The 23059-nt window shown below is 36.5% G+C and overlaps 4 protein-coding genes across 5 annotated transcripts; 1 reads left to right on the top strand and 3 right to left on the bottom strand.

Moving 5' to 3' along the window:
• Nucleotides 1-623: 623 nt before the first annotated feature.
• LOC137707626 (small ribosomal subunit protein uS2) lies at nt 624-3091 on the bottom strand. Its single transcript, XM_068446539.2, has 5 exons — nt 2757-3091; nt 1904-2166; nt 1493-1690; nt 1184-1376; nt 624-925 (listed from the first exon to the last, which is right to left on the bottom strand). Exons 1-5 carry the CDS (start codon nt 2896-2898, stop codon nt 822-824), a joined length of 900 nt encoding a protein of 299 aa, XP_068302640.1. The 5' UTR covers nt 2899-3091; the 3' UTR covers nt 624-821.
• A 311-nt stretch (nt 3092-3402) lies between these two features.
• Nucleotides 3403-10998, top strand: LOC137707604 (protein SLOW WALKER 2). 2 transcript variants are annotated; one of them, XM_068446509.2, is made up of 16 exons: nt 3403-4401; nt 4810-4885; nt 5474-5593; nt 5773-5848; nt 6511-6579; nt 6687-6767; nt 6863-6934; nt 7534-7626; nt 7801-7947; nt 8181-8264; nt 8345-8488; nt 8736-8825; nt 9094-9176; nt 9265-9618; nt 9813-10035; nt 10173-10998. In XM_068446509.2, the coding sequence occupies exons 1-16, from the start codon at nt 3741-3743 to the stop codon at nt 10866-10868; spliced, it is 3069 nt and encodes a 1022-aa protein (XP_068302610.2). In that variant the 5' UTR covers nt 3403-3740; the 3' UTR covers nt 10869-10998. The 2 variants fall into 2 exon arrangements, with proteins under 2 accessions (XP_068302610.2, XP_088545729.1); XM_088689603.1 differs by lacking the exon at nt 6863-6934.
• A 295-nt stretch (nt 10999-11293) lies between these two features.
• LOC137708882 (17.4 kDa class III heat shock protein) lies at nt 11294-12804 on the bottom strand. Its single transcript, XM_068448042.2, has 3 exons — nt 12646-12804; nt 12110-12359; nt 11294-11787 (listed from the first exon to the last, which is right to left on the bottom strand). The coding sequence occupies exons 2-3, from the start codon at nt 12320-12322 to the stop codon at nt 11530-11532; spliced, it is 471 nt and encodes a 156-aa protein (XP_068304143.2). The 5' UTR covers nt 12323-12359; nt 12646-12804; the 3' UTR covers nt 11294-11529.
• A 5281-nt stretch (nt 12805-18085) lies between these two features.
• LOC137709071 (bidirectional sugar transporter SWEET5-like) lies at nt 18086-19748 on the bottom strand. Its single transcript, XM_088688479.1, has 5 exons — nt 19708-19748; nt 18884-19063; nt 18564-18765; nt 18339-18458; nt 18086-18214 (listed from the first exon to the last, which is right to left on the bottom strand). The coding sequence occupies exons 1-5, from the start codon at nt 19746-19748 to the stop codon at nt 18086-18088; spliced, it is 672 nt and encodes a 223-aa protein (XP_088544605.1).
• Nucleotides 19749-23059: the final 3311 nt, after the last annotated feature.

The following is a 23059-nucleotide window of genomic DNA, read 5'->3' as shown; positions in this document are numbered from 1 at the left end:
CTACACTAGTATGCGAATGTCAAAGAAAGTCACAGGGCATCAGTTGCAAATGTTAAGAAAAGCCAATAGAATTCGAAGCAAGCGAAGTGAAGAGGAAACGTTGATCGAATTGGATAGCCCTTCGGTCGATCTACTCCCCCGCATCAAATTCCGACCAACAACTTGGACGTATAGGGTTGGAATTCATGTCTCTAATACGAACAACCGTTTATGTACGTTCAACACAGGATACGGAGGGTTGAGCTATCAGAAGGGAGAGACTGTTGAGGCTAACGTTTTCTCTCATTTCTTCGGGAACTAAAAAACAACGCTTCAAATAAACAAATTAAACAAGTACGCAAATGTATCATTTAGTATTATGATCTAGTAGTATTCCTCTTCACTTCTAAAGAGAGGTCTTAAGTTTGATTCTCGTCAAAAACAAATTTGAACAACATTATTACCAAGACATTATGAAATTAAACTCATCCCTCTCTCTATTAATGTAGATAATATCGTTTGTTTATATTAAAATAAAAAGACAAAAAAGTACGCAAATCTCTACTTCCACATTTTATACTCCGGGTAACATAGAAAATCCCATATAGACTGGGTAAACAAGTTGGTGCGGATAACATCGTTGATTAAGTAATAGAAAGCACATATATAAATAAGGATAACAAAGTCAAGATACCACGAAAACTCAATTCTACAACTTTTAACAGTTTAAAAACCAATCCGTTTTTCAAAATGGAATCACAATCCCTTTTCCGAAACCCAAAAATATAAGAAAATCTAGCCGATTACAAAAGATTCAACACATTGTGATGACCAAAATTTCCTTAATCCCAGGAGGCGGCGGGAGCACCACCTTCAATAATGGGAGGAGTAGCCAGAGCCTGTGGTGGTGGAGCAACCGCATCCCATCCATCTGCTGCTATTGGTGCTGCAAAACATAAACGGGATGAGTCAGAATAGGTAGACAGGCGAACAACGAAGTTCTAAGGAATTCCAGGTTTCAAGCATAAATATTTCTAACATCCAGCAGAATCCACGAGGAAATGAGCTAACCACAGAAAATGGACCATTTGCATATAGCACGGTAACAATAGCAGTTGGAAGAAAAATAAGCAGCAGAAACAGAGGTAAATAATATAAACAACACAAGCGCGACAATTCAAGAGCAAAGGTTGAGAGATGAAACCTGCTTCTGCAGTCCATTCAGGAGCTGCTGCAATGGGTGGTGCAGGTGCATCCGTTACCCACTGAGCATCAGATATTGGGGCAGACCAATCACCAACAACAGGTGCAGAAAAATCATTTCCGTACTCAATTGCTGCACCTTCTTCTTCCTTGTCCTTGGCCTCCTCAGGCTCTCTATAGAAGAACAGATCAACCTGCAGCGAGAAATTTGTACGAAGATGAGAAGTTTAGATACAATTCTAAAATTGGGCCATCTAGTCAATTACAAATAATGTACAAAAATTGTTCAGCAGTGGTATCCTATGCGTACCATAACATCCCACTTGTGACCTGGTAGAAGCGAACCACGCATTTGCAAGACCATCCTTGCTAGGAGCCAGAAAAGACATCCAATGCTGTGCTTGCCCTTGTTATTGGCTGGGATGCCAATATCAACGTAACGCATTGGAGAATCAGTGTCGCAGAAAGCAATGGTGGGTATGTTTCCAAGAGCAGCTTCCTTAATAGGCTGTGTATACATAAATAATATTAGAACACACTGAGATAGACAAGCAGAACAGGACTGGGGAAATAAAGAACCACGTAGTATCGCATACAGGATCACAGATAAATTACAATTCAAATTTCATAGCTAATGTTATCATTTTTACTGTTGCAACTGTCTACAAATGAACATATACAAAAAAAGCAAAAACCACTAGAAAAGAAAGAAGATCATAACCTGGCTGTCAGTTCGTGGGTCAGTCAGAATAAGAAGACGGGGCTCATTGAATGATGTCTGAAGCTGATTGGTAAAAGTACCAGGAGTGTGCCTGCCAGCAATTGCATTCGCACCAGTGTGCTGAGCAAATTTCAGCACAGCTCTCTGACCATATGGCCTTGCGGATTGTACAATGATATCCTTTGGGTTTTCAATCGCAACAATCACTCTGGCTGCCAGCTGCAGCTTGTCCCATGTTTTCCCAAGATTTATGATATAGATTCCTGAAAATGGCCAAATCAGTGATTGAGAACTAAATCAGTAGTAGAGGGCCCTGTTCCTCTAACAAACCAACAGCTAAAAATTGACAGACAATAGCGCATATGCACTTCGCAACTAACTCATCGCCACACAATACAAATTATACAGTTGCAGGCTCATGCAGATCTACAATAAACCGGTGCAATACAAAATAAAAAGATACCCTTTACAGCAACGAATCGATATAACACAGACATTTCATTTTGTAAAATCAACTAACACATGAAGCTGCTTAAATAGGGAAACGTGATTTTAATTCAAAGGAAAATAACAACAACAAAATATACCAACAAGAAAAAATAACACTAAAGCTATAGTAGTGTACACCAGATCTAGCAAACACATATAAACATACACACACACATAAACCCAGTATACCAAACAATGCTGTCGATCATTTCAGCTAAAATTAGAAGGAACCCACCATTTAAAACACCATAAAACCAAGAAGAACATAATAAAAAAATCTGAAATTTCATACTATATTACCAAAAAATTAAGCATAAAAAATTAGTAAATCTGAGGAAGATTAAGGAGGAAATATGATGCATACCATCGTTGCGTCTCTTGAAAACGTATCTTTCCATCTGAAAGTCGCAGTTTTTGGTGCCCAGATGGACCTCGGCGGCCAACATCATCTGAATGTCAGCCTCCTTCTGAGAGAGCTGACGCGGTGCTGCGGCGGTGGTAGCCATCGTCTAGACTTCAACAGAGAGAGAGGGAGATGAGCTTCGGAAAACCCTAAATTGCCTCCGGCGGGTTTTGTGTGCGAGAGTGAGACAAGGCTGCAAGAGTGGGAAGCGGCGAGTTTGTTCGCTATATCTACGGGACGATGCGAGTGAAAAACCCTAGGAGGACGATTAAGATTTCTTCTGTAATATTTCAGCCGTTGGATTATACCAAAGGCTAGGATTTGTAAAAGTCAATGATCCACCGGTTTAGAGTTTTTCACTTCGTTTTCCCCCTTTTTTTTTTTAATTAATTTGTAATACTTATTTTTAGCCATGACTCTAAAATTCGATTTCAATCAAACTTTGTTTCATGTAACTTAAAAGTCGCTATTTTACGCCTTACTCAAAAATCACTACTTTGCTTTCTGATGCTATTTTTTAGTTACATCCCCGAGAGCCCAACAAGCACCTAATACGAACGCGAAACACAATTTTTTTTTTAAATACATCGATATTTTTACACTAAGAGGAGGGGAAGTTCGGATAAGCCACACAATAAACAACCTAATTTGATATCAAATTTTTCATCGAACCTGAAACCTCTTACTTCCAAATGAAAAAAAAATACCAGATCCTGAGAAAAGAGAAAAAAAAAAAAAAAAAAAAAAAAAACATGAATACACACAAGCAGTACACCTCTGGTTACCATCAAATTCAGTCATAGGCCCACAATGGCCTAGCCCATCAGATTGTGGTCCACTTTTAAATTTACCCGGATCCAAATCCAAAACCCATTTTCTTAAACCCTACAACTATCCCCAACCCTTCGTCTGTTTTTCTGGTATAGCTTCATTCCATAGCCAACAATGGCGGATTCAAAATCAAAGAAATCCGCAAGCAACCCAGAAGACATAGAGCACCTCCGGTCCGACGTAGCCTCCTTCGCTTCCTCTCTCGGCCTCGCCTCCTCTCTCCCTTCCTCCGGCTTCAATGATGTCGATTTTCGCAATCCCGGTCCCAAAAAACCCCACAAGAAGTCCAAACCAGCTCCAATCCAGAACCCCACCAAAACCCAGAAGCCAAACAAGCCGAATTTCAAGCCCAATGAAAACCAGAAGCCGAAACTCACACTTTCTTCACTGGAAGAAAACAGCAACAAGGACAAAGCGAGGAACTTTGAGAAGTTCAAGAACCTCCCGAAGCTGCCATTGATGTCGGCAAACAACTTGGGAGTGTGGTATGAGGAAGCTGAGGAGTTGGAGGGTAAAGTGCTTGCGAGTGGGAAGAAAGTGGAGGTGAAGAATGCGGAGGAATGGAATAGTGTGGTGGCAAAGAAGAGAGAGCTTGGAGAGAGGATAATGGCGCAGTACGTAGCGGACTACGAGTCTTCGAAGGGGAAGAGTGGGGATATCAAGCTGTTGCTTACTACGCAGAGGTCAGGGACTGCTTCTGATAAGATATCGGCGTTTTCGGTGTTGGTTGGGGATAATCCCATTGCCAATATGAGGTCCCTTGATGCACTTATAGGTAATATTTCATTTTGTAGTTAGTCATTTGTATTTGAAAAAAAAAAGAAAAAGAGGATGAAGGTTATTTACTGCTTAAATGTTTTGAATTGTGTTTTTGTTAATATATGCGGGAACACAATGTTGAATCTTTGAATTGTAGATTGTTCCTTTCGTGACTGTTTGTTTCAGCAAGAAAAGAATTGCTAATAATGAATTCTTCCGGTTATTCTACCTGGATTACATTTGATCTGAGGCTAATTTACTAGAATCAGTTTAGATTATCTTAATTTTATTCATATCAAATTGTCAACTGACAAATTGCTTCGGTTGTGTTGGAAGCCGCGTCTGGATTCAATCTTTCTATTTGACCTTGATTATCCTTTTTTTGTTGAATCTTTCTTTTATTGGAACTGGTTGTTTGTTGTAGGAATGGTGACATCAAAAGTGGGAAAGCGATATGCATTTGCAGGGTTTGAAGCATTGAGAGAATTGTTTCTTACAAGGTTCTTTGTCTCTCCCTCTCTCTCTCTCTCTTTCTCTCTCTCTCTCTCTCTCTCTCTCTCTCTCTCTATATATATATATATATGTATATGTATATATATAAGAACAACGCACTCCACTTGCAAAGAAAATGAACCTCTCATCAAACCCCCAAAAAAAGTTTGTACTGCTAAACAAGCCCGTCCAATACTACCATCAATTCATGACCATGCTACAAAAATTGAGAAGTAGTTCAGTGCCTCATTATTGAAATGATCATGTCTTCATGCTATACTGTATTTATCATCCTTCTTTGCTCCATGAAGTAAGTGATTTTTTTGGTTTTCTAGTTTGGCATGTTTCATGATGAATGGTCTGACACTCCTACAAAACATAATGCTCATGTGTTTCACAAACAGGAAAGAGTAAAAAATATTAAACATGATAACTGATATGATGTAAATTCTAGTAAGAACCCATTTCCCTTGTGATTTGTAATCATCCACGGCATTTATTTGTCCACTTAAGTTTGTTTTAGAACTTTGACTTCATATTTCTGAGTTTATGCTTCTTACTTTGCTCTGATCTGCATACATGCTTCTCTTTGCCAGTTTGTTACCTGATCGTAAGCTTAAGAACCTCTTACAGCGGCCATTAAATCATGTTCCTGAGACAAAAGATGGTTATTCTCTTCTGCTTCTATGGTATTGGGAGGAGTGCTTGAAACAAAGGTATTTGTTTTTGTTCTTTGTTCCATTTGCACCACAATCTTATCAAATGAATTGTTTTACTTCTAATAGCATACATGGCCAAAAAACTAATGGATTAAACTTGGTGGCTGAAGATTTTTCACACATTCAAGGAAAAGTACTTCTAGTTTTAACAAGAATGTATAATGTCTCTCTCTCAGGTATGAACGCTATGTTTTTGCTCTTGAGGAAGCATCAAAAGATATGTTACCTGAACTAAAAAACAAGGCATTGAAGGTTGGAGTTTTCTCCGTTTTTCTCCTTTTGTTAATTTTCTCCCTGTGCAAAACCCCCTTTTATGTTCGTTTGTTTCCAGTTATTCCTGAAGTTACAATGTTTCAATATTTATTTTCTGCAGTCAATTTTTTTTTTTTTTTAATACAATTCATGCCCCTCTTTAAAACAATAATCAAATTGAAATTTGAGCAGCATGTTTGTTAAAATATGCATGTATATATATATTATCATTTCTTATTGTTTATATTGGTTTACTATATATAAGGTTAAGGCTCGAGTAACAATTAATATGTAGGTTGATTGTTGTAAAAATTTACACATAAAACCTTGATCTTTTCTATTCTCTGTTCTCTTCCAATGTTGTTTGATATAAAAACAAGCGATAAGTTTGATGTATCATTTACTCATATGATTTTATGAGGTTTAAGTTTTGCTTAAGCAAAACAAGATTGAAGTTACCACAAAATGAAAAGATGAAATTTAATCGTTGCTTAAGAAAAACAAGATTAAAGTTACCACAAAAGGAAAAGATGAAACTTAATCAATATCTTTTGTTAAGTTTATTTGTTTAATTCTAATGCACGTGAAGTTGTTCGTAGCATCTATATTATGCTGATGTGAGAATTTGATTCATACTTTCCTATCCAAATAACTGCTTTCAGACTATATATGTGCTGCTAAAGAATAAATCGGAGCAGGAGCGCAGATTACTGTCTGCACTAGTTAACAAAGTAAGTTTAGAGGATTTTGGCTTCACCTACCTTCATATGCCTATTTTTTCCCTTACAACTATCAACTTGCTTCATTGTCTGCTTTCTTTCTTTTGGTTTTGTTACAGCTGGGAGATCCTAAAAATAAAGGCGCTTCTGATGCTGATTTTCACTTATCAAACCTTTTGTCTGATCATCCAAACATGAAGGTACAACCGTTTAGCGCTAAATCTAATTTGTGGGTCTGAGTACTCATCTTGGTGCCTTTGCATCCCATCTTTATACTAAGACCTCCTTTGAACAGGCAGTGGTGATTGATGAGGTGGACTCTTTTCTCTTTCGCCCACGTTTGACTCCACAAGCAAAATATCATGCAGTATGTCCTTTCATAAAGATAACACTACTATTAGTTTAATTGCTACCACAATCTGGACCAAGCTTGTAGCACTACTACTTGTTTCAGCTTCCACAGTACATTTTTGTTTGATTGTTTGCCCATAAAATGTTATTGAAATATTGAGTTATATGCAAAGGCTTAAGCTGTCTTACCAAAGTAATTAGGCAGTGAGAACATCCGACAATAACATCATGAAGCGAAGCAGAACCTTTTCTTTTCCTTTTCTAGACGAGATCATGAGACACTGGTATTCTTCCTCTTAACATGTTTACATATGAGCACGCATGTCTTTGTCAGAGACCCTATGGCCAAAGTGCATCAGTATTTAACGTTTCTGTCCATTCCCATTTTGTCTGAAGTATGTGTACATGTAGACAATCTATTAATCTGAATTTTAATATAGAAAATTAGCAATTTTCTTCTTGTTCTTGATTACATCCAATTTGCTAATTTGTGTATTAAAATTATTAGTACTTAAGAGCCATGGATTTGAACTCAAAATGTCACTATACTGCCTGCATTCACTTTGAATTGGTGCAACTTACGAACCTTGTTGAACAAAACTTTTACATATGCAGGTTAACTTTTTGAGCCAAATGCGTCTAAGTCATAAAGGAGATGGACCCAAGGTGGCAAAACGTTTAGTCGATGTTTATTTTTCACTTTTCAAGGTAATGATGAACCGTATCATCTTTTGATTATATTTCTCATTTATCACACTTATGATTTCTGTCCCTAATACACATCCTTTATATCATTGCATTATGATCATTTTTTTGGAATACATTATGATTATGGCCGAGTTATGTAAATAGAAAATGAATGTTTGCAAAGTAAAATTTCAGGTACTTATTAATGAAGCTGCTGCTGGTGAAAAGATGGATAAAAAAGGGAAAGCAGGGTCTAAAAAACCACTCAGTTCTAATGAGGATAAGACTTCATCGGATTCTCATGTTGAATTGGATTCACGCCTTCTATCAGCTCTACTGGTGGTTAGTACAAATACTTCTTGGGTCTACAATATATATAGGATGCATCCTTAGCTTTCAATACAACGTAGCTATGTCATCTCAGATGTTCCTCTTGGTGCCTTTACAAGCCTTTAGTTACTCGTACTGAAAAAGAAAAAGAAAAAAAGGAGAGAGCAAAAAGCTACGCATATACTATGGGCTTAGAAAAACATTTTCCGATGAACTTACTAACTACTTCTGCTTCCCTTTCACAGGGAGTCAATAGAGCATTTCCCTTTGTCTCCAGCAATGAGGCTGATGACATTGTTGAGGTCCAAACACCAATGCTTTTCCAGCTGGTAAGCTCAGAGCTTTGCTATTCATTACTTGGTAGATGAGCTGTATCTGCGCTTGGAATTTAATCCGGACACTTGTGCAGGTTCATTCTAAGAATTTTAACGTTGGAGTTCAAGCATTAATGCTTCTCGATAAGATCTCGTCTAAGAATCAAATCATCAGTGATAGGTTTTACAGAGCCTTGTACTCAAAACTACTACTTCCTGCTGCCATGAATACTTCTAAGGCAAGTGGAGCTGGATTTGTAATTTTGTATATACTCTTTATTTTACTGTTTTTTGGTTTGTGCTCTTTCTTACGAGTTGTCCATCACACTTGATTATGGTCTTTGAGAAACTTCTTTTGGGTTCAACAAAGTTCACTTGACTCCATTATCAGCTTCAGCAGAAGTTGGGTAGTTTTATAGTATGCAACAATTTTGATTCCTTTCATCCAGTTATATTCTCACTGTCTTTACATGGCTTGCTTTTTAGGCTGAAATGTTTATTGGACTTATTCTGAGGGCAATGAAAAATGATGTGAACTTGAAGCGTGCAGCTGCTTTCGCGAAGCGTGTATTGCAGGTATGCACTTATTATGTTCTTATGTTTGTGTCACATACAAGCACAGTCCTGCATCGCTCTACACGTTTTTCTTTTCTGTGGGTTACCTACCTTGTTAATAAAACCCACAAAATGGAATTTTCATCTGTTGGGCTACATTAGTCGGGGATTCTTGAAGTTTTTAATGTTAATGTATGCTTCTTGGAGGAAACTATGCATTGAGCAATAGAGGTTGGTGACTCATGTGCGGCACTTCTGTGGATTTATTACTAATAACTGATTTGAACAGGTTGCACTTCAGCAGCCACCTCAATATGCATGTGGATGTCTCTTCCTTCTCTCAGAAGTTCTTAAAGCAAGACCTCTGTTATGGTAAGCAGTTCCTGTTTTGGAGATCTGTGCCCTAGATTTACTCAACATGGTCAAATAAACACTTTTCTATTACGCCATCCCCACACAGGAACATGGTGCTTCAGAATGAGTCAGTTGATGATGAACTTGAGCATTTTGAAGATGTTCGAGAAGAAACTGATGATAAACCCACCCCTGTGCCAGAGAAACAAGAACTTGATGTTGAGCTTGTGCACAGCAGTGATGCTGCCAATTCTGACCATGATTCTTCAGAAGATGACGAGGAGTCCGCTGCCACTTATTCTGAAGATGAAGGTTCTGATGAAGCAGAGGAGTTTCTTGTGACAAAGGGTCAAAATGATCCCAAACCAGCCCTTGCTGGTGGGCAACAACCACAAGCATCATCTGAGAGCCCTCGCTTGCCTGGAGGCTATGATCCACGACGCAGAGAGCCCTCTTATTGGTTAGTTATCTTTTCCAAGCTTCTGTACACATGGATACTTTGTTAGTGAAGAAGAATGGTGACAGAAAAAGTAAAGGTCAAACAAAATTTTCTTTTATAACAACTCACTGCAGGATTTCTTATACTTTGCACCCTTTTTTTTAGTTTGAATTTTCTGTTAACTTTCTAATTCTCGTTTCTTTATGAGTGAACAGTAATGCTGATCGTGTGAGCTGGTGGGAGCTGACAGTACTTTCTTCACATGTGCACCCTTCAGTTTCTACCATGGCAAAGACCCTACTCTCTGGGGCGAACATTGTCTACAATGGAAACCCACTGAATGACCTATCACTTGCTGCTTTTCTGGACAAGTTTATGGAGAAGAAACCAAAGCAAAGCGCATGGCATGGCGGTTCACAAATTGAACCTGCGAAAAAGGTCAGCTTGTTTTTATTTGCTTCTCTTGTTTTCTTCTCTCATGCTGCCGAATGATTGATGGGGGACCATAGTTATGGGCAGTGCTGAAATATTAGGCCCTTTCATCTGCAATGCTAACTGAGCTTTTTTTGTTCCAGCTTGACATGGGCAACCAATTAATTGGACCCGAGATTCTCTCATTGGCCGAGGAAGATGTAGCCCCGGAAGATCTTGTCTTCCACAAGTTCTATATGAACAAAATGAATTCTTCAAAGAAACCAAAGAAGAAAAAGAAGAAGAAATCAACTGAAGATGAAGGCGCTGCAGATTTGTTTGACGTGGATGGGGGTGGCGGTGATGATAGTGATAACGAAGAGATTGACAATATGCTGGATTCTGCTGGTGTTTCTATCGAAGCAGACGGTGACTATGATTATGATGATCTGGACCAAGTTGCCAATGAAGATGATGAAGACTTGGTTGCTAATGTCAGTGATGCTGAGCTGGACCTTCCCTCGGACAGTGGGGAGGGAGAAGACTTTGATGCCATTGCGGACGATGGCCTGAGTGATGATGATGATGCTATTGATATAGGAGATGCAGACGACGGTGACATTGACATAGGTGATGCAGACGATGACATTGACATAGGGGATGCAGATGACAGCTTTGACGAGGATGAGGACGAGAAGAATGTTAAAAGCAAAACTAAACGGAAGCGAGAGAAGTCTGGAGCATCGCCGTTTGCAAATCTTGAAGAATATGAGCATCTGTTGAATGATAATGTTCCTGCTGAAAAGGAATCTAGAAAGAAGAAGCCAAAGTCACGAAAGAAGAGAAAGTCATTCGATTAGGACCTACCTTGCCTTGTTCGACCGAGTCCCCTTCAAAAAACATCAGAAATTTTTGTTTTGAGCCTCCTAAATATATTGTACCGTTAACATTTTTTGCCAGAAAAACGGCTGAAATTTTGTTTCAAATTCAGCTGATTGTACCAATAACCATTTTTACCCGTTGGCTTTTAATCAACAAACGGCCCGTTGGCATTCAAAATTAAAATAGAGTTGAAAATGTTCGAATTTCCTTGCCTTACACCAATTAAAGTTGGAATAGTCATTTAGTCCTACAATTTAATAATATTCTTCCTTACTTGTAATCGAGAAGTTTTAAATTCGATTTTCGTCAAAGACGAACTTAAACCACATCACCATGTAAAACTTATCCCACTAATTAAAGTTAGAATAGTGCTTTATTTGTGTACAATCTTTGCAAAAACCCGTATCAAACAAGATGCTTATATCATTTAAAACAGAAAGACACTTGTTGACTAATCTCAAAAACAACACGAGGAAAGTAAAACCCTAGCAACTCTAAGTTCAGCCAGTCTTTCCAAAATACAGCACTAACAGAGTAGCATCCATATTGTAACCCTAACAGGAAAACCCTAAACGCTAGAAGTAGAACCTACACGTGAAATCCAGCTTGTATTTCTCTATTTATGTTGCCCTATCCACTTCAGGAGATGGAGACTTTAACTGTCTTGGGCTTGGGAGGGGGAGGAAGCTTCTCAACCACCACAGTCAGAACCCCGTTCTCACATTTCGCATTAATGGCTCCTACATTGGCATTGTCGGGCAACCGGAACTTCCTCAGTAGCTTCTGAGCCGCTCTCCTCTCCAGCCTGATATACTTGCACCCCTCCTCCTCACCGTCTTCGCGCTTTCTCTTCCCATTGCTCCGGATCACCAGAGTGTTCTCGTCTTCAACCGTCACCTGGATTGCATAACCAAGTCTGTTTACTCTCACAATGCATCAGGTTAAAAAAAAAATAAGAAAAACAAAGAAAAAAGTGCAGGACATGTATTATTTACCTAAAGGCCGATTGAGCATACATCTCCTAGCTACTTTTTTTTCCCATGATTCAAGAAATATTATAATTAACCTAATCGAAACTTGAGGAAGATCCGAAGACAGGTTCATACGAGAGGACGCTGCTTTAGCCAACCTAATTATATCAAAGCGCATAACCTAATTTCTTGATCACGATTAACAAAAAGATAAAAAAAAGAACCGTACCAAAATCAAGCATTTATACCTGAACGTCAGATTTGGATAGGCCAGGCATATCCAAGAAAAATATGTACTCCTTGGGAGTGTCCAAAATGTCAACCGGAATGCTGGACACACCTTTGATCTCGTTACCGGTCTCGTGAGCCCGAGACGGAAACATTAACTTCTCAATGGCCTCCGGGAAGTTCAGTAGCTGGTTCACCGCTTCGAACGCACTCGAATCCGCTGCTCGACTCATTTTTCACCAAAGATTCAGAATCCGCAAGCACAAAAATCTGATAATATTAAGAGAAGGTTTTAGTAAACCATTAGCAACTGAGCAATCAAAAGGAGAGATTTGATGGAGAAATACGGGTAAACTCGAAAGATTTGGTGACCCATTTGAGATAAACGCCTGTTTGCTAAAAAAAATTCGGCAATAAGGGAATTTAAGCTGTTTGTTTCTCGGGAAAGTTAAAGAGAACACGAAAGAAAACACCGAGTTTCCGAGAAATTTAGAATCGAAGTTGACATAATCAAGTGAAGAAACTAAAAGAAAAGTGACATGGAAAAGATTCTTACATGAAGAAAGTTGTTTGATTAGCGCGGGAAAGCGTTTGGTAGGACGAGAGATTTGCAGCGACTGATTGTTTGGTTAGTGAGAAAATTGTGGGATATAAAAAAGCAGAGAGCGGAAATTTCGGGAGAATGCAGCTTCCGTCTAGAACAATCGCGGGGTTATCAACAAATAGAACCTCGGGCATTGAAGGATCCTGACCTTACACGTTTTCCATTCACCGAATTGTGGAACACTCCCACGGTGTGATTGGTTTGACGTGGCTGGACAAGAAACCACTACGTGTGCATGTGCTTACCAATATCCTTGATAATTTCTTACACGATTCATTAATTAATACGACACATAAAAATAACAAGTTTTGTGTCAACACGATAATTAATTGGATCGTTATCAGGTCACACGATAAGAATCTATTAATAACGAATTTTTAATAGGTTTACACGAAGATGACAGACGGATAACTCGTTTCGACAGGTTAAGAAAAAAGTTATTTTGATGGTTTTAATTTTGTAAACTACTAAAAATTATCTACTAATTTTAAAATGCTAAATACAGTAAAAAATTATAATACTTAAGTATGGCTACATCTTCGTTTGAATTTTTAAAACCAAAACAAACTCTCATGAATAATATTTTTAAGGGAGTCAAAATAAATAAAATTCATAATTATTAACGTACAAGTTTGACAAATGTGAAAGCATATACAAACATGCAAAGGTTCCTCAACCTTGAAACGCAACTCCTGCATATCCTTGAACATTTAGTATTTTGTAGTAATGTATTAATGTTTTTTTTATTAGGCTCTTGTTTTGGAGTATGTAATACTTTAAGAGAATTGTTATTAGCACTCTAAAATCTCATTTGGCACTCTAAACTTTTTATAATTAGAAAGAAAAATACACTTGTGAGGAGTGTAGAATGTGATTTTTGGAATGCTAATAACAATTCTCTACTTTAAAGACGAATATTTATTTTATGTTGTGAATAATATTTATGTGACAATATAGTATGTATATATTAATTTAATATTATGTTTTCCATTTTTTTTTTTGGTCAAATTATGTTTTTCATTTTCATTATTTATTGATTTAAAATATTTTTTTAATAGGTAATGGGTCGGGATATATTACTTGATAATATTAACGGGTCGATTTCGGATCGGGTCATATTACATGTTTACTTTAACGGGTGTTATACAACATGACTTGTTAAGATATCGGATATGTCATGAAAACAACACGAACACGAATGCCAGGTCTACTTACCATCATGGAAATAGACGCTCATTCTTTTTCACTTTCTATACACTTCTTAATTTTTAGCCGTCCAAAAATTGAAGATGATCAAAGGACAAAAATAAACATAGAGTGTGTGGATAGTAAGGATGATAATTCAACATGTTCAACCCGATAACCATGGATTATTGGCCTAATGGGCGAATTTGGAGATGAAAATTCGAGTATTTTTCAAATATGGAGAAAAATCGTGTGTATTCTTTTGTTACGGTTTCAGATATGTATATAGCAGTCCCTATTAGTATTCGTCTCCAAATCCCTCCTGAATATAATATTATATAATATATATGTGTATTTACAAGTATTGAAATTATTTGATAATTTATTTTGTCTTTCTCCTATAATGGTTGTTGTATCTGCTTTTGTCATCCCTTTCCTTTTTTCATGGGACTAATTTGCCTTAATTGGTATCGTCTTTGGTTTATTGTGAACACTTCTCATGAATATTGTTATGTTTTTTTTTTAATGATTTGAATGTGAATGTTTAAAGACGGAATTAGTATTGATTAAATTGTAATATGTTAGTTGAACGAATAATTTTATTGCATTGACGAAGATGAATATACATTTAACTGATAGGGAAACTGTTACCCAGCGGTATTGTTATCGATATTCTCCGATGGTTAATTTTCATTATGTATATGATTAAATTTTGTGCTTATGGGAATGGATATGGCATTTTTGTTCTCAAGCCGAACCCTTGCCATAGCATGTGGATAGCACCCATGTAACATCCCACATCGCCCAGGGGGTGATCCTTAAATGTATATTCTCATCCCTACCTAGCACAAGGCTTTTTGGGAGCTCAATGGCTTCGGGTTCCATGGGAACTCCGAAGTTAAGCGAGTAGCGCGCGAGAGCAATCCCAGGATGGGTGATCCATCGGGAAGTTGCTCGTGAGTTCCCAAAAACAAAACCGTGAGGGAATGGTAAGCCCAAAGCGGACAATATCGTGCTACGGTGGTGGAGCGGGCCCGGGAAGTGATCCGCCCCGGGCCGGGATGTGACAATTTGGTATCAGAGCCTAACCCTGGTCGCGTGTGTGCCGACGAGGACGTCGGGCCCCTAAGGGGGGTGGATTGTAACATCCCACATCGCCCAGGGGTGATCCTTAAATGTATATTCTCATCCCTACCTAGCACGAGGCCTTTTGGGAGCTCAATGGCTTCGGGTTCCATGGGAACTCCGAAGTTAAGCGAGTAGTGCGCGAGAGCAATCCCAGGATGGGTGACCCATCGGGAAGTTGCTCGTGAGTTCCCAAAAACAAAACCGTGAGGGAATGGTAAGCTCAAAGCGGACAATATCGTGCTACGGTGGTGGAGCGGGCCCGGGAAGTGATCCGCCCCGGGCCGGGATGTGACAACCCACCCTTCATGAATAAGCAGAATGGACCGGATTTTGAAATTTTTTTATGAAGCATTAAATAATATGAAAATAAATTACTAAAATTGAAAATAAAAGATTTAAACAATTATAGAAATAAAATCTAATGAATAAAACACTTGAAGCATTAAATTTGGCCTAAATAGAATTATAGAATACAGATTGATAATTACATTAACAATTCGATCTACTATTTGATAATTACAATAACAATTCGATCTACTATTTTCTTAAATAAAATGAAACCAAAAGGGCATGCATGTCAAACGTATTACTAAGCGGAGAGGAAGTATGCACAAGGGAACTACTGTAAAGAGGCATCCCGAGGGAAATTATGCAGGACAAGGATTGCATGTCTTCTCACTTTCGGTGCCTTTTCGATGTCCTTCCGTACTCTTTTGTTTGTGTGATTACGATTAAATCACGTTAATATTTTATATTACTATTTATTTTTGTCTTATTATCTCTATAAAAAAATAATATAAAATGTTGTCCAATTAAGCCACGTGAATTAATAGTGATCACACAAAATAAGAAAGCACGAAAAGGCACATGAAGTAGAAGGGCGGACAATTCTTCTTGTCCAATTATGCAACAACCTTTTAATGATCTTGGAATTGTCAGTACAAAAGTATTATTTAATACGAGTCATCTCTATCAAACGTCAATCAATATTGAAGAGCTTTTCATCTGTTTCTTCTTTGTTGCTTCCTAGGGTTTACTGCTATTTTCTACTTGATGAAAAAATAAAGATGTTTACGACTAATTAAGTTGTGTACTACCTTTTATCAAGATGGTAACTGGCCGTCGGACCTTGTAAATATGGACTGAGTTCTCTTTGTAAAGGGTTTAGTTTTCTTCACTTCATGTGAAAAACTAGAGAGTCATATAATGTTAGGCAAATTACACTTTCATACCTTAGATTTGGGATATATTTCAATTTCTTACAACATCTTCAAAACATTTTACTTTCATACCTTAAGTACTATTTTATTTCAAAATAATATCTCTGTTACATTTTTCATCTATTGATTTGTTAAATGCTGACATGGCTGCCACATATATATGCCACGTGGATACCAAATGTCTGCCACGTGGCAAATAAAATAATTTTTTAATTGTTTTTAAAAAACCTGAATTTTCTCAAAAAAAGAAAAAAAAATATTGTAAAAAAAAAAGGCAAATTACACTTTCATATCTCAGGTTTGGGGTCTATTTTAATTTCTTACAATATCTTTAAAACATTTCACTTTCACACCTTAAGTACTATTTTATTTCAAAATAATGCATCTGTTACATTTTTCATCCATTGATCTGTTAAATGCTAACGTGGCTACCACATATACGTCACGTGGCAAATAAAATATATTTTTCATTTTTTTAAAAAACCCTGAATTTTCTCAAAAATTTGAAAGAAAAAAAATTGAAACCAATGCCTTCCCCCGCCCCCCAGCGACCCTAACCCAGAACCCAAAAAGTTGCAAGAAGAAGAAGAAGAGGGAGAAAACAAAAAAAAGCCCCAATCCCACCCTAGCCACCCCTTTCTCCTATCCCCCATCACCCCTCCCAAAAATCCCCCATCACCCACAAAAATTCCACCCGAGATTATGTGGATCTACCACAAAACCAGTCCAAAATCATTTCAAACTCAAAGTATTTTCAAAACCCACCCACACTGAAAATCATGAGATCCTGACCCGAGAGGGGGGAAGGGGGAAAGTCGAGTGGCACGGTTGGGGGGGGGGGTGGGGAGGTCACGTGGCGTGGGTGGGGGGGGGGGGGGAGGGAGGGAGGTGGGTCACGAGGTTTGGGGGGGGGGGGGAGGGAGGGGTCGCGGGTTGGGGGGGGAACGAACTAGGTTTGGGGTTTTTTTTTTTCCTTCTTCTTCTTCTTCCTGCTGCTGCTGCTGCAAGTTTTTTTTTTTTTTTTCTTCTTCTTCTTCTTCTTCTTCTTCTTGCTGCTGCAGCAGGTTTTTTGGGTTTTGGGTTAGGGATAAGGATATGGGTCGCTAGGGTGGGGGGGGGGGGGGGGGTGGGGGAGGGATAGTGGGTTTCATTTTTATTTTTATTTTTTTCAATTTTTTTTCTTTTTTTGAGAAAATTCAATTAAGTTTATTTGCCACGTGGTAGACATTTGGCAACCACGTCAGCATTTAACAAATCAATGGATGGAAAATGTAACGGAGGTATTATTTTGAAATAAAATAGTACTTAAGGTATGAAAGTGAAATGTTTTGAAAATGTAAGGAATTGAAATAGACCCCAAACCTGAGATATGAAAGTGTAATTTACCTTTTTTTTTTCAATTTTTTTTCTTTTTTTGAGAAAATTCAGGTTTAAAAAAAAATTTATTTTATTTGCCACGTGGCAGACATTTGGCAGCCACGTGGCATATATGTGGCAGCCACGTCAGCATTTAACAGATCAATACATGGAAAATGTAACGGAGGTATTATTTTAAAATAAAATAGTACTTAAGGTGTGAAAGTGAAATGTTTTAAAGATGTTGTAAGGAATTGAAATAGACTCCAAACCTGAGGTATGAAAGTATAATTTACCCTATAATGTTTTATAATTAGTAATATTACGTATACATCATATATAGATTGAAGATGGTTGTAAATAATCTTCTCCTCATAAAATATTCATTTTTGTTTTTGACCAAACTATTAACTGCATGCATGCGAAGATGTACATATAAAATGTCCAAATTGAACGTGATTACATTGATCAAGAGTTTGATATTACAGGAGACCACTCTCTCTCTAAACATTAGAGATTTGAACTTCAGATTTTGGCTTTTCATCATCCTCATCCCAATTAGTGGTCTTATTGTAGGTTGCATACAAGATGAGCTGCACCGCGCCGGAAAGCGATCCCAAAACATTTGGAAACTACGAAATTATTATAAATAAATAAAAGGTTAATTAATCACAATAATCAAAATAAGTCTTTTTTAGCTCTTTAAAACTCCTAGGATAAATTGAAAACTTCTTGTTTAGAATATTAATTAATTACCACAATATATTGATCAAATTTAAGGAATGCATAGATGGACCAGACAATGCCATTGCAGAAGTTGGCGAGTGAGAGGGAAAACGGCATGTAGTTGACGCTCCTTGTCTTGATCACCATTTTCTGCCAACCAAAGAATAGAAAAAAATGTAAATATTTTGATCATCCAAACATTGTCTAAGACATTCAAACGTAGCATAATTCATGAAAATTATTATCCGTACGTACCATGACTGTCAGGGGTGTGGCATACATAATGATGTTGAAGACAATACATAAGATCCCAATTATCCTACATCGTCCTTGAGGAAACTCGAAGAAGCGTAAAGTAACGAAAACCACAATAGCAAAGAAGGTAGCTTCAACTAGAGGAGCAATGATAATGCTTCGCTGAAAAAAAGAGTTGGATGAATAATCAAGACACTGAAATGCGCAACGATACATGATTAAGCAAATTAATTTGTAAAAAAAAAAAATGATGACCCTGCCTTTATTGTTTTATGGTAATCTTACGCGTTTTTTTCCCAGAAGAGTGTTAAGAAGATAGCAAATAGATTAATTCGATGACGAATCCAGTGCCATTGATTGTGAGGACAAGAAGGCTGTCGGGATGGACAATTGGGCAGCCATAGAAGGACCACAAAGCACATTTAAGCAAAGTTGCTATATAAGGATCCGGCTTGAATTCCCCGACTGATTTTTGCTTGATGATTTTTAGAAATGTTGGGCTGCAATATTTCCATTGATCATTAAGTACGTTCACATAAGAGAGAGAGACAGAGAGAGAGAGAGAGAGAGTACTATTAATAAGATTCTCACTAGAATGCTAAATTTTGAGCTGAGCCCAATATAAAAAAGTATATAAGTTAGCTATGTATATATCTCATTAACAATTCAAATAGCTGTATTTATGTACTTATTTTGAATTGCAAAACTTTAGTTTGCCCCATGCATAAATGAGTCTCTAGTAAGGTGAAGAACATGTTTGTCAAACAATAACTAGAGAGGGGACAATAAAAAGACAATAATTTTGAGGCAACATATCTGGATTTGAATGGAAAAATGTTCTCATGCGAAAACCTTTCACAGGACGTAGATCCCACAAATAAAAAATTTCACCTATTGTGAGGGACTATTGTGTGAATGGTGGTCGCATACGGTAGTCCATTCATAAGACTTTCTCCTCCATGCACATGCATGCATCGTGAGTACTCTTTTGAAATTTGATGATAACTAGTAGTGTATTAGAACCCGCAAGCATTAGAAAAAAAAAAAAAGCAAGAAAACCAGATGGTAGAAAGCTAGAATTAAAGAAAAATGGGAAAAAAATAAAATAAAATAGAAAGTAAAACCAAATGCCAATTAGAATTACTGACCAATAACAATTGTTCTGATCACGAGGGGGTTCACCATTTTTGGGGACAAAGAGTATACGATGAAAGAACTAGCCCCAACGGTGATGTGCTTGATGAGGATTAATTTTGACAAGTTTAGGTTTATTTAAAGGGGCAGTCTTCCAAAATTTAGTTTTTTTGTACAGCTTTTCGTTTCGAATCTAACGTGACACAATGCGCTGTGTAGCTGACATGCCTCCAATGGTATCCCTAGTTGAAGGTTTGCAAAGTTTTTTTCTGTTTCCTTTACTTCTACTATATATTAACTCGATTTCTGTTTTTATTAACTAAAAAATTTTAAACTGGCATGACGAGTAATGCTGCGGTATCTTCTGGAACTTTTCTTCAAAGAGAAGAACGGCTGTGACGAGGCCCAGTAGGAAGGTTTTTTTTTTTTGGTCAATGAAATTTCATTCCACGGGCAAAGCAGATACGTACACCAAGGCAGCTCACTCCCAAAAGGTAGAAGGAGCCGAAGTAACTGTATTCTCCAACACAAATGAGAGGTTACAATAATGGACAAGGATTGTCTGCCCTCTCATTTCTATTGCCCTCTTGTTTTATGTGGTTACGGTTAAATCACGTTAACATTTTATATTATTTTTTTATAAAGATAATAAAACAAAAATGAATAGTAATATAAAATGTTGACGTGACTTAATCATGACCACACAAATAAGAAGGCACGAAAGGACAGCAAAAGTAAAAGGGCAGACAACTCTTGGCCTACAATAATACGACTAAACACAGATTGTTATAGCCGCCCAAAAATAAGGCTGCAGCCAAAAGAACCAACCAGCATCAACAAATGGTCATAGAAAAGATCAGGTTATTGCAATTAGGTAATCTTTCTCATAAAAGTAGATTATCATGAAAATGGTCATTGAGAAGTTCACTTTGTCATTCTATGTTGAATTTTATGGGATACTTTCACATGTCTTTCATTTTTTAGGGAGTAAATTACTAATTTCACGTTATATCATTAAAAAGTAAGAATTTAAATTATAAAACAAATGAAAACTTAAGGTCTCGTTAATTTAATAACTATTTCATTTTAATTTTTAAGTTTCAAAAAATGAAGTTAAGATTAATACAACGTTTAACAACGAGGAATATGTCAACATTGTCAAGAGACAATTTTGATTTTGGATCTGGTCAATATGCTTTATTTATTTGTAATTAGTTTTATGTCAATGAGGCAAGCCCATGGTTTTTATCTTTATATATAAACCCAACAATCCTTTTTGAGGTCACAATCTTTACCAAAAATTTTTGGACAGAAATGCCTCCAAAACAAAAAATTTCAAAAGTAATTCAAAATAATGCACCAAATAATACAGGGGGATTTTCGTTGTTTTAACAGTGTTTTTTTTAATAATGAATTCTTTTTGTACAATTTTTTTAGTTAGTATCTCACAATAGGTTAGTAATAATGTGATTCAATTAGTTGTTTATTAAATAATATTTTTTTCTATTTCTAAACAAGTTCAAAACATCTTAAGAGGTGTGTAATGCCTGTTATAAAAAAAGTTTTGAGCACACGCATTATATGTGATTAAATTAGTTATCAAATAATTGTTTTTCTTTTTTGAACAAATAATATTATCTACACTAAGGGTGAGGGGATAAGCTTCGTCTCATAATATACTAGCAATAATGTGATTAAATCAGTTGTTTATTAAATATTATTTTCTCTATTGTTAATGTAAATTCAATAGAACGTAGATGAAAATTGAAAGATCAATTTTATTATGTGAATTAGTTGCTTTGATTGGTTTCTAAGGAGTTTTTACTTGGATGATATAAAATTATTCATTTATTTCAAATATTTGATTTTTTTTTGTTTCAATTCATATATATAAATACATTTAAAACATATAAATCGCGTGTAGCAGGTCGTAAAATCTGCTGCAATGGGGGGCATAGTCAAATCTGCTGCAATTTTGAAGCTTGTGAGGCCTAATGGCCTATGCGGCAATATCTCTGCAGATATCGATAGGCACAGGGTAGGGTATAGGATAGGGGAGGATTGGTAAAAATGTAATGAGGATTGTCAGTCCCGCAGACAGAACTTTTAAGATCTGATTCTTTTTTTTTCTTTTCTTTTTTTTGGTCCGAAATAAACTTCGATGGAGAAAACAGGAGAACTACAAGCAATTGGAGGAGAGGATATACCATTTCTAACGTTTTGGGACGTATTGGTCAATTGATTAATTCAGTCGACCTAACGTAGGATTTAGGCCATCTAAAGTAACTTTATGTAAATTTTTGAACAAAGTAACTTGAACAATGGAAGAAGAAATGTATGCCCTTCAAAAGAATCAAATGTGAACTTTCTTAAAATAATTCGAAGTAAGGTGACCAAATGAATTACTTAAATTCGATTCTATCTATTCTCTTATAATTGAGTGGCAAAGTTGCAAATGTGCCTTAATGAATGGACAAAAAATTGAAGCCGCCTGTGTGATATGTATGTTGCCAATGCAATTTATGTTGGGGTGTGATATTCACACATCTTATTTTACTTCTCATACATTTTTTTAATTTTCAACTGTCAAATCGGATGAATTGAAGAAGATCAACGAACATAAATTATCAAATGTACATAAGAAATAAAATAAGATACGTGGATAAGACACCCCTTTATGTTCGGATGACTCTACACTATAATTTCTCATTTATTATGATCAAAGTAGTCAAATCTCATAGTGACAGTCAGATAATTGTGCAATATTGGCAATTAATACATTGACAATGACTTTGAATTTTATACTTCTTTTATGCCTTTGGTTTTTTTTTTTTTTTTTTTTTTTTTTTGTTTTTGTTTTTGCTGTTATTAGCATTAAAAGATTTTTATTATACACTTTAAGTTTTCTATATTTAGAAAAATATACATTTATAAGAAATGCATAATTAGACTTGTCGAGTGACATAACAACACTTTTTTTTTTGTCAAAGTACTTTTTAAGTGTTATTTTTGGATATTACAATGTTTGTTTGGGGTTGCTTTTAAAAAGTTTGGAGTACACAATAAAAAATTTTAGAGTGCCGAGAACAACATCATATAATATTCTAAAAGAATAAAAATTAAAGTGTTAAAAAAAACCAAACCGAACCGACCCTAAATTAAAAAAAATTCAAACCCAAACCCAAAAAATAACTAAATTCGAAAAACCAAACCGAAATTTGTTGGTTTGGTACCACTTTCAGTGGTTCGAAAATCGAACCAAATAATCCTTACAATGACATTGTTTTGCTTACACCCATCTAAACATTGTCATTTTACTTTTATCCTATGACCTAAATGGTGGGTGGGACCATGATTTTCAG

The sequence above is a fragment of the Pyrus communis genome, chromosome 17, assembly GCF_041283825.1.
Source record: "Pyrus communis isolate YQ-2024b chromosome 17, ASM4128382v1, whole genome shotgun sequence".
NCBI classification, from domain to species: domain Eukaryota; kingdom Viridiplantae; phylum Streptophyta; class Magnoliopsida; order Rosales; family Rosaceae; genus Pyrus; species Pyrus communis.
The sequence above is the reverse complement of the archived record's forward strand: the minus strand, read 5'-3'. Positions and strand labels throughout refer to the sequence as shown.

Excerpts from the sequence above, each read along its gene's own strand:
- LOC137707626 (XM_068446539.2), bottom strand. The coding sequence starts at position 2,898 with ATGGCTACCACCGCCGCAGCACCGCGTCAGCTCTCTCAGAAGGAGGCT. Across the intron at positions 1,377-1,492 it reads GTCACAAGTGGGATGTTATG|GTTGATCTGTTCTTCTATAG; the intron begins GTACGCATAGGA and ends TTCTCGCTGCAG. Across the intron at positions 926-1,183 it reads TGAATGGACTGCAGAAGCAG|CACCAATAGCAGCAGATGGA; the intron begins GTTTCATCTCTC and ends TATGTTTTGCAG.
- LOC137707604 (XM_068446509.2), top strand. The coding sequence starts at position 3,741 with ATGGCGGATTCAAAATCAAAGAAATCCGCAAGCAACCCAGAAGACATA. Across the intron at positions 5,849-6,510 it reads TAAAAAACAAGGCATTGAAG|ACTATATATGTGCTGCTAAA; the intron begins GTTGGAGTTTTC and ends AACTGCTTTCAG. Across the intron at positions 8,826-9,093 it reads TCGCGAAGCGTGTATTGCAG|GTTGCACTTCAGCAGCCACC; the intron begins GTATGCACTTAT and ends TGATTTGAACAG.
- LOC137708882 (XM_068448042.2), bottom strand. The coding sequence starts at position 12,322 with ATGAGTCGAGCAGCGGATTCGAGTGCGTTCGAAGCGGTGAACCAGCTA. Across the intron at positions 11,788-12,109 it reads TATCCAAATCTGACGTTCAG|GTGACGGTTGAAGACGAGAA; the intron begins GTATAAATGCTT and ends TATGCAATCCAG.
- LOC137709071 (XM_088688479.1), bottom strand. The coding sequence starts at position 19,748 with ATGGTGAACCCCCTCGTGATCAGAACAATTGTTATTGGTCA. Across the intron at positions 18,459-18,563 it reads CCACACCCCTGACAGTCATG|AAAATGGTGATCAAGACAAG; the intron begins GTACGTACGGAT and ends TTTGGTTGGCAG. Across the intron at positions 18,215-18,338 it reads AATTTGATCAATATATTGTG|TTTCCAAATGTTTTGGGATC; the intron begins GTAATTAATTAA and ends ATAATTTCGTAG.